The following is an 11,072-nucleotide window of genomic DNA, read 5'->3' as shown; positions in this document are numbered from 1 at the left end:
CTAGACAGTTTTTTAATGAAAATTGGTATTCCCGTCCTGATTTACTAAATAACGACATGATATAAAACAAGTGTCGCTGTCTCTCCGTCCCTATGTATGCTTAAATCTTTAAAACTACGCAAAGAGGTTCGAATCATGTTCGAATCGATTTTTTAACAGATAGAGTGATTCTAGAGCAAGGTTTTGAATATTATTTACCTATACAATTTGTTACATTTTACACCACGCGAACGAAGCCGCGGCGAATTCAGTATTATAAACTACCAAAAAATATAATATAAGTAACTAATATTTTGTCATAATTAATATTAGTCAATGTATATCGTATTGAGTTGACATAATATATTTTACATGGCTTCTTTTTCAGTCATCATCTGCAACAACAAGCCGCCATACTAAATGATATTACGTTTTATAATACGTCTATAATTTGCAGGTTCAGTTGACCAATGATAGAGCGATACAATAACAGATAGTATAGCTGCACCAAAATTTGGCTGTACAAACGTCAAACATAAAACGCAGAAGTACAAACAAATCATACATATACATCACTAGTGGTCCGCCCCGGCTTCGCCCGTGGTACATGTTTCACAATAAAAGGTAGCCTATGTCCTTTCTCGGGTATCAAAATACATATCTCTATACCAAATTTCATGCAAATTGGTTCAGTAGTTTAGGCGTGATTGAGTAACAGACAGACAGACAGAGTTACTTTCGCATTTATAATATTAGTAAGGATAATAATCAATATTCTTATTACTAACATAGTTATAAGAATATTGTTACTAACAAGTGGACCAATGAAGTTATAATAAAAAAATGAATTATTATTTTTAAATCAGTCCAATGAATCTCCTGGCTCCAGCACCCAGAACAACAACTAAGACAATAGATACAGCATGTAGATTGTAGAATCGAAGTTGTCTAGTATTCTGCTATACCAAATACCTCAAGAGTCTAGATATAAAAATAGTAGGTACTTTTTAAGGAACATAAAACACTTTTAAAGATAGCAAATCAAAGAAAAGAATGCACGTAGCCAAGTCGTGGGAACACTGGAATGCGTCCAGGACCTAACTAGCACATAATTTCATCCGGGCTAAAATACTAGAATGAACTCGAAACGCTTGCCAGATTTAAACTTTAAATTTGCACCAATCTTTTGTAATGAAATTTTTGTTCTTACGACTATAAGATTGATTAGAGGTATCTATAACTGATATTCTATAGGAATCGAGTTTAAAATTATATAAATTATTTATTTTACACTTTATTTTACAGTATATTTAAACTAAAGTTTAAGAAATAGAACAATATTCTAAATTATTGATATACTTACCTAATTAACACAACGGCCTTATCACTATACCTATGTAAAAATTACAAAACAAAATTAGTTAGCTTAAAATACTTTGCCGCATACATTAATGAGAAGAATCTGTATCAGAATAAATTTTGTAAGAACCAAAGGGCTGGTTGTTATGGATGTTGTTGGCAGCGACATACCCGTACAGATTCCGGTAGTTCCCCGTAATACCGTACAGGCCTGGTAGATAATAACCATAGTTCGACAAAAATACTGCTAGCAAAGGGTCCACTAACAAGTGATTGGGGCTATTAAACCCTTCTGCTATTCTTAACGGCATGTAAATAAATTTATTGGAATGACGACTGTTCTGCCTTGAGAGAGCGTAATTTGGAAGCCTATCACTACTTCGTATGTTATAGTTAGCAAGAATCTTAATGAAGTCATCTGTTGGGTTGTGTCTTGGTACTTCTTTAAGTGGAGGAAAGTCCTCGCCAATGCTACTTTCTGCTATGACGTCATCGTCCACGTGTTCTGTGACTGCATACTTATCATTAATTGCTTTCCTGTCCATTTTAAATGTGTCTTCGTTCGCGTCTATGTCTTCTATAAGATTTTCTTTAGCGGAATAATTTTTATCATTCATTTTCTTTGCTTTTCTTCTGAGTGTTTCAGTTCTTTCAATGTTTAATTTCAAAGGTATTTCTGTGGTTATTCGATGTTCAAAAGAATTGTCTTCTCTTTCATCGGAGTTTGTAGGAGGCAGTACATCTGTAATGTCATGACAGAAATGTTAGTAAATAAAAATAATTTTATGTGAAATTGTGTTTTATTTCTAACTTTAGAAATTAATTAATATCCTGTAGATGATCTTGATGTAGTGCATACTTTAACAGTCCAGAGTATTGTATCCAATCCATCCATCATAACAATTTTATTAAAATTGACGCGATGTGGTTGATTTTATAATTACAAAAAACGTAATTATAAAAAGATTAAGTTAATTAAGGACTATGTATTTGATTTCTTCTATTAAATTATAGGGTTACCTTTTCTATGTACATCCAGATTTCTAGGATAAAAGCCTTCATACATTTCACGGCTATCAGGTAATTTGATATGAATCTCTCCAGTAAATGTTGAGTCCGCGTCACTATTCCAGTCTGTTTGGGAATTCCCGTAAACTTGTGTTTTAATGAAATTTCCCGGATTAACCGCCTTTTCTCTTGATATGGGAGTCCAGCCACTGTCGGAGATGAACTCGCAAGTGACTGTTAGGAAAAGCATCTGAAATAGAAATTGTTATATTAAAATTTTATACATAATTGATACAACACCGATATGATATCAATTATCAATTCATAAATACGAGTGATCTAAAACTTGGCTAGAAATTGAAAAAAATTGCCACTATCGCGTAAAGGGAACAAACAGGGTAGAACAATTTGAAAAAAAATATATGTTATAGGTAATTACTATATAGGGAAAAAGTACAAATTAAAGTCATTAACACATTTCAAACGCGACTTCCTCATTAGGTATATTATTATCCCGTCGTTCCGTGGTCACGCGAGAGACTGAAAATTTATTAAAATCTGTTGAAATCTTTAATTTCTAAATGTATGCTCGCAAAAAATCAAACACTAGAAAATACAAAACAGAAAATTGTTTACTTACGCTAAGCAATCCGAGTTGAGATGCCATCATGTGTTGGACTGAACGAGCAACGTTAAGTTCACACAAAACGGACCGTGACGGGTCACTGAATATGTTAAGCATAGTACAGACTGTATTGTATTTTCTTTGTTGATTTTAAGCGAGTTTTAAAAATTAAATAAATAAATAACAAGACATTAGACGCTAATATAATATTATCACTAGCTCTCTGCATCTCATACATAAACCTGCATAGTTCCCTATTTTTGTACCAAATTTCATCTAAGTCGGTTCAGTGCGGTTCATTCGAATCCCGCCTCACGATGGAATTTTTTATATTCTTTAAGAATGTATATATTTTATGTATTCTTTAATAAAACACTTGAATGCCATAAAACCAAAATATCAAATAGCTACGGATTTTTTACCGACTTCAAAAAAAAGGAGGAGGTTATCAATTCGGCCGGTATATTTTTTTTTTTTTATGTATGTACACCGATTACTCCGAGGTTTCTGAACCGATTTACGTGATTCTTTTTTTGTTCGATGCGGGATGGTGTCGAATTGGTCCCATAAAAATTTTATTCGGATAGGCCCAGAAGTTTTTATTTTATGAGCATTTTTGTCTGTAGGTATTTGTAAATTTTGCAAGTGCAAGTTTGAAGTCGGTTGTTTTTAACGCAGTTATCACTTGTATTTTTATTAATCTGAAAAGTAAAAAACGGTATACCTATGTACTTAGTTAGTTTTATTGTTTTTATAATGTTGGAATATCATCAACACAATATTTTTTACTCTTAAATATTTCAACAAAGATGCCTTCTTTCACAATAATAACTTGATCACACATCAACATAATATTATATTAAAAAAATTTGTACTTAATTTTTGAAACAATAAGCTAGTTCTATAAAGTTTACAGGCAGTGTGTACGGTACTTCAAAAGAACTTCTTTAATGTCTTCGTCTAGTTAAACATGAAAGAGCTTTTAGCAAATTATCGTAATGTGAGACCATTCCCACCTACAACTTACAAGTCAATTAGAAAGTTAAAATCTCCACTTTATACAAAATATCGTTTCTATTTTCGTTAAAATATTAAAATTATTGAGAATACTCTACAAAGAATTTTAATTATTTTCTTTTAAATTAATTTATGAGGAAAATTACCTAACATATTCACACACACAGCATAATAATATTATAATGGTAAAAAGACGAGTTTTACTGATTTGTAAGTCGATGACTTAAAAAACGTAGGTATTATTATTAGCTTCCCTTGTAAACGCTGGCAACCAAACAAGATGTGAAAATAACGCCAATTCTATGGAACTAGGTTTTCAATTTTATATTTTGGTTTGCAATAAATTATAAATACCTACTAAGATGAAGAATCTCAAACATAAATAATTAAAGTATGCATTTGAAATCATTAAATGCTGCACTGAATTTTTTAGTCTACCTAAATCTATAATAAATTAATATTTTGTTTTGACTTTACGTATTATTTTGCCTGTAAATCCGTCAATGTTTCAACAACCATCATATTAACATGATTGTAAAATAGATCTCACATTCAAAATGGCGCATGCAGTAACGCGCGCTAATTGCGCATTTCCCGCCAAATCTGATGCCAACATGACAGCAGCTGACAGCTCCTAAAATTCAGCATTTCCCTGTTTCTCTTAGCTAGGTACGTGTCATTCCACAATTTACCTTATTAACTGCAATAATTAAAAAGTTGACCTGAAGCTTTGCATATTACATGAGGGAAAATTTTATAAATTTTATGTTAGATTTGAGATAATATTATACGAGCAGATAACAAAGAATTTAGTATTTACTACCTTTGCTTGCGAGGGTGTCTAAAAATATATCGACGAAATAATACAAAAATTATTCAAGATAATTTTATTATGATATGAGATTGAATTCAGTTTTATTTTTAGTCAGAAATATAGGTACAGGGTGTCCCACTGTTGGTAGGGTTATAGTTTTGCATACGCTGAGTACGTAAAAAATACTTATAAAATTCCAGACGCATTTCTTTTTCAGATAGATGAATTCTTAAAACTCTATGTGTACACCCATAACAAGCCCAATTTTGATACCAGTACTTGAGCTGTCATTTAAGATTATGTTTTCATCACAGAACAGTAAATCTGTGGTTTTCATAGACAAAATGCTCGCATTAGAGAAGTGGTAGGTATATGCCGGCTTCGCGAAGCTAGTGAAGAAAACATGGATTTTCTTTTGTTTAAGTATTTTTTACGTGATCAGTATATTATGCAAAACTACAAGTCCCTTCGCGCTTCGTATACCAATAGTGAGACACCCTGTATAAAGATTATTCTCAAATTATATAAATCGAGATTCCTACTTATGGGAAAGATTTTCCACCACGAATAACAATTTAGATAAATGAATAACGTCTTATTCTTGGTCTTTAGCACCGAAAGAATTTTTCAAATCCGACCACTGACCAGTAAGTTCCTGTGATTAGCACGTTCAAACAAACAAACAAACTCTTCAACTTTATAATATTAGTATAGATTTGCATATTCCTTGATATTGTTCTTCATTACCTAATTGTTTTTCATTCCATATTTGTAGTGGTATTAGCTGCAGTACTGCCTCTTGAATTTGTGATGGTCCGGGGCTTTCCAATTTTGTAACAGATTCTATTGTATGTAATTTTGCAGATTTGGATTCATGTTTTCTATATATATAAATAAATAAATACCTAAATCGTTTATTTTCTGAAAATCGTTTCTAGTTCTGAAAATATGAAAATTTAAGTTTTTGAAATATTACGGATATAATAATACTTATATTAATATTTAAATATGTACTTACATCAGTTATAATGCTGTGTTTTAAAGGTAATTTTTTTTTTCAATTAAAACTTTTAATTTATGTAAGTAGGTAATAATATAATAGTTATAATATGAATTGGGTTTTATGCCTTTATTTTATTTATTATAAAATTTGTATTTATGGAATATAGATATTGGTAACTATCTATATAAATACTTACAATATGTTCTTCCCGTAAGTAAATCCAATAATAATTCATCCTACTGCTACAGCTATCTACTTATTTACCTGCTACAATTATTAATTTAGCAACAGATTTCATATCCATCGTAATTGGAAATGCGGTTGAGCGATTAATAAAATAAAAATATACCTATTTTCATCATCAGAATAATTACGGTTTTGAGATACAATATTCTAGGCGTTATAAATTATATTTAACATCAAACTCAAACTCAAACATTCATTTATTCAATTAGACTACAGCTATAGTATTTAGTAGCACTTTCGAATCGTCATTACATAGCTGTAAGTATTTTTAACATTTACCAACATCAAAAATTGAAATAGCGACATCTATTGTATCAGATATAGAAACTTTTTGAAATTGTGTACAGAGCCATCTAGAGGCAATATTAAATATTACGGTTTTAAGGTGCAGTGCAGTGTAGTGTTAGTTCATAGTTTACCAACAAGAGGGCGTAAAAATAAAAATAAATATTGTTGTTTTATTAACAATAATTTATAGTTATTTTAAATATTGCTTAAATTAGAGATAAATGCGATGGTCATAAAATAGTGTTATTTAATAAAATCAAAAATAGAAAATAATATGTCATCTTTATTATATAAATGTACATTATGTCATCTTTATTATATAAATGTACATTAATTAACTATATAAGCACGTATATATATATCTTAAAATTATATTCAGAACCATCTAGGGATATTATTAAATATTACGTTGTATCGTCTTTGCTATTTAAGTACAGCTGTAGATACGTAGTATATTATTATTAGTCTGTGGCTGTAGTGATGTTTTAGTTTATATGTTGCCCACGAGAGGGCGTGAAAATAAAAAGGTGGTTTGAAAAGTTGATAATATATATAATAATTAATGTCAAAGACAATTTTATAATACTAATAACTAATAGTAAATATATTTGTATACATCTAAAAATTATTACAAAAATCTACTGAAAACATTTTATTAGAGATAAGACTCGAGAGTACCTAATTAGTATGTAATTACAAACTATCTCCATGCAAAATTTAATCGAATACACTTAGCAAGGAAGCTTTCGCTTTTTTACCTCGTTAACAATTAATTTAAATTATGTAAAACGAATGTATTTTGCATCTATTACATTCTGAATTCTTTTGATGGGCTTTTCCTAGAAATTTCATTTTCGTTTTTGCAAAGATTCAGTAATAATTATTATAGTTAGGTAGGTAGGTAGCTTAATACATTTAAAATATTATGATAGTGTATTTATAATTTTTCATGTACCTACTTACGTATTATAATAATTATTCTGAACAAAAAATGTTGATGAATGAAGCTTTTTTTATGAGCCTTCCATAAAATTGTTAAAGTAAATAATATATCGTAAGTAGCTATAGATAGAACCATGGACCAATAATGATAGAACTTACCGTTTACGGACCTAACATTCTAAAACTAGAATCTAACTCAAGTACCTACTTATATTTCCAGAAAATGATACTATTCGTTCATGTAAATTCCCGCCGGAAGTGGCGGCCATATTGTGCAACTAGACAAAATGGCCGCTTCCGGGAAACGTTGATAACACGTCAAATGGAAATCGCATAAGGAAATTCAAAGGGCAGGTTATGATAATGTGAAACTTTGTGTATTTTTAACAAATTGATCTAGCTTAACTTAAGAAAATTTTAAATATAAAATCTAAAATTTTATTTGAAATGGAAACTCAGAAAGTAGTTTTTATTTGTACCTATAGGTATGATACAGCTACGATAAATCGGTTATCTTTAAATCTGACATTGAAAGAATTTTTCAAATCGGACCACTAGTTCCCGATATTGGCGCGTTCAAACAAACATATTCTTCAGGGTCTCCGCGCGCGCGATCTTCAGCTTTATAATATTCGTATCTATGCAAGATTAAACAATCAGTGGGGCTTTGTTATCTAAGCATCTATTCTGTGTTCCCAATAAATACATCAATCTGTTCTCACGGTAAAATGATGTTTAGTCTGTGGTTTAGTTTAGAAGGTACACCATGGAAACTGGTTGAAAACTCAAATTATATGCTGAGTTTAAATCTAATAGTGAATAACATTAAGTTTGAGTTATGTAATGTAAATATTTGTTAAATTTACCATGTCATTGCCAGTCATTGCAATGATAATAAGTAGGTACATAAAATTCATTGACCAGTAGAAAGCTGTTTCGTTCCTGAGTGAGATAATCTTTTTTATTTTAGTTTTTAAAGAACAAAATCTCTATACCTACTTACTTAATTAATAGAATAAAAAGTATTCCCAATAGATAGTTAGGTACGTCTTATCCTACTAACTTTATAAATGCGAAAGTTTGTATGTACCCCTTCACGCAAAAACTACTGAACCAAGTTTCATGGATAGTTTTTATCCCGAAAATCCTACAGGAACGGGAATTATCCGTGTTTTCCTTTGACAACGCGGGCGAAGCTGCGGGCGAAAAGTTAGTAAAATGTAAATCAATATAGGAACTATAGCAGTGTTCGCAGAATATCACAACAATATCAGCTTCATTTTCTCATGAATCTGACATTTATTCTGAGCTTCCTGTAAAAAAAACAATTCATTTCTTCGCCGTATACTGGTAGGTAGGTACTTTTCCACTTTTAATGAATAAGTTAGTCTTGCATAAATAATTGTTGTACTATCTAATAATTAATATAGAGCTGAAAAGAGAACTACTAGACTGAATTCTTTTACTGCTGGATATTTATGTATTGCAATATCTACCTTATACCTGCATAGGGTTTTTAACTTTTTAATATTATGTAAAATGTGTATGCAATAAATTATTTGATTTGATTTATTAATAATTATCACCGTGATCCGTGAGATATTCTATACAAGCATGCATATATATAATACCTACGACAAGTTAAAAATCTATTTTTTTAAAGAATAGACAAAATTCGGTCACGAGGTGGGATTCAAACTCGCGTCTTTCGCGTCGAGGCAATATGAGTAAATATGAAATGTATATTATGACTTAGCTGAAAAAATATGATTTTTCTTGCTTGGTCTATCCGAAAGATTACGTGAAGACAGGTAGAGTGTCGGTGCAGGTGTTTTGATTTCACGGTACATTTGTGAGCACAATTAGGTTACGACACTCTCCTAATGTTATTGTCATATTTCGATCACTGGTATTCAGTATTTATATAGAGTTGTTATTTCTTTTTTATGTATCTATACATTAATATTACTAATTTCTTAAACACATTTAAACATGATTTTAAATCGCAAGCTCTAAGCGAGATTGTTATTATTAAATAAAGTAGTTAGTTAAGTAAGTAAGTACATAAAAAATTTATAGGATTTGGATGAAAATGAAATAGGTTACATTAATTTCCCACTTAGTATCTGTATATTATGGCAATTCTAATATGTAAAACCAATTTAATATGCTAAGTTTCATTGTCAGTTTATCAATATAATTATTATTCCTTTAGCACAGCTCCTCTGAGACGAGGCCTACTTACTGCAAGACTTATAAGGTTTACTGGGTTACAGATCCTCGCTGTAGTTTCGTAAACTTTCAGTTTTATAGATAGAATTATAATAGATTATTTGCATGCTAATTGTTTACAACCTCGACCTATTAACGTGCCTTCAACATTTATTCCATGCATGTTATTGTCATAGACACTTTTTCTTTTATTAGCTAAAACTATATTTGTGCCTATAAAACACTAATTTAGATGAAAGTAAAGTGATAGGGTAAATAAAACGTAAGAAAAGTAAAAGTACCTAGTATGAAGTGAAGTGCTGTTCAAATATAGAGTTTAATTTTTCATGGGACCATTATTTTTTATTTAGCAGTGTATAAACTGAGCTATCAGTAGGTATTATATAACAAGTTTGAGCCGACAGTGAAAATATGAGTTAGAAATTATTATATTGTACATTTTCGGCAACTTTAAATATGTTACTATTTGACAGTTTTAACAGCTCCAGATAAATATTAATGTTCAGTAAACAAATCGATTGCATCAGTGCACATCTGAATGCGTCCGTACGAGATTGCTTCCACCTTCCACACACGATATTGTGATGAATCTTCGGCTTCTTGGTAAAATCTGCTGTAATACCTACTTATTTCGATTTCGATACGATTGTTGTTTCAAATTATTAAAGTAGGAAACAGAAATACTTATTAGGTTATTATGCGTACCTATCATAAGTATTATGCTCATATTGTAAGTTATCACATGGTAATCACCATTATAGATTTTTGTATGTAGGTATATTATATTGGCAGTAGGTATCTTTAACCGGAGATCGGTCTATAGTTTACGCCTTATTACGTAATTTTTTCTCTTTATAATATGTACACCACAGAAACTAAAAGTAGTTTTACACTTTTAATAAACATATAAAAACAAAGGAAATAAATGAAAAATTATTATTTATTAACCCAGGACAGGTTTCCAATGAAAGTGTTTCTGCCGTCGCGTCGCGTCCGCGTCAGTTCTTGCGGTAGTCGGTTATCATGGGACATGGACTACCGTTAAAAATGCTAACATATAATAACATAAACGGTACATAGCATTCTTGATTTTAATGTATGTGTTTACGAAATTACGACCCGGTGGTGCAGTGGTAGGTATGCATATTTGGCTAGAGATCCACACAGGTCCATATAGGTCATATATTCGACTCCCGAGGGGAGTTATTTTTCAAGTTCTTTCTTAGGTTAAGAAAACTATGATTGTACAGAAAAGAAAGAAAATATAATCCATCTTAAAGATACACACATGCTCGAAATACTACAGATTAACTCAATTTCTCTGAGTACCTAAATATGTTGTAAAGAATTATGCGTCTAATACATTTCAATCAATCATTTACAATTTAAATAAAAATAATTACCTACTTATTTATTATCCATTGAATGAATGAAGCCTTCTAAGAGTTTTTTGGACTAGTGTGTGTGTGCATTTAGCGCACCATTTTGTATGTAATAGTAAAGTGACTGGTATTATCTCCTGACTGGGGTTGCCCGCTCTTACCCTAAGTAGATTGCCA

The 11,072-nt window shown here is 30.7% G+C and overlaps 1 protein-coding gene across 1 annotated transcript; it reads right to left on the bottom strand.

Moving 5' to 3' along the window:
* Nucleotides 1–1,260: 1,260 nt before the first annotated feature.
* On the bottom strand, nt 1,261–3,025 carry LOC123695104. The gene is made up of 3 exons (XM_045640824.1): nt 2,987–3,025; nt 2,359–2,596; nt 1,261–2,080 (listed from the first exon to the last, which is right to left on the bottom strand). Exons 1-3 carry the CDS (start codon nt 3,014–3,016, stop codon nt 1,428–1,430), a joined length of 921 nt encoding a protein of 306 aa, XP_045496780.1. The 5' UTR covers nt 3,017–3,025; the 3' UTR covers nt 1,261–1,427.
* Nucleotides 3,026–11,072: the final 8,047 nt, after the last annotated feature.

The sequence above is a fragment of the Colias croceus genome, chromosome 10 (genome assembly GCF_905220415.1).
Source record: "Colias croceus chromosome 10, ilColCroc2.1".
NCBI lineage: Eukaryota > Metazoa > Arthropoda > Insecta > Lepidoptera > Pieridae > Colias > Colias croceus.
Note: the sequence above shows the minus strand (reverse complement) of the source record. Positions and strands in the feature narration are given on the sequence as shown.

Excerpts from the sequence above, each read along its gene's own strand:
- LOC123695104 (XM_045640824.1), bottom strand. The coding sequence starts at position 3,016 with ATGATGGCATCTCAACTCGGATTGCTTAGC. Across the intron at positions 2,597-2,986 it reads CTCAACTCGGATTGCTTAGC|ATGCTTTTCCTAACAGTCAC; the intron begins GTAAGTAAACAA and ends TTTCTATTTCAG. Across the intron at positions 2,081-2,358 it reads TCTGGATGTACATAGAAAAG|ATGTACTGCCTCCTACAAAC; the intron begins GTAACCCTATAA and ends ATGACATTACAG.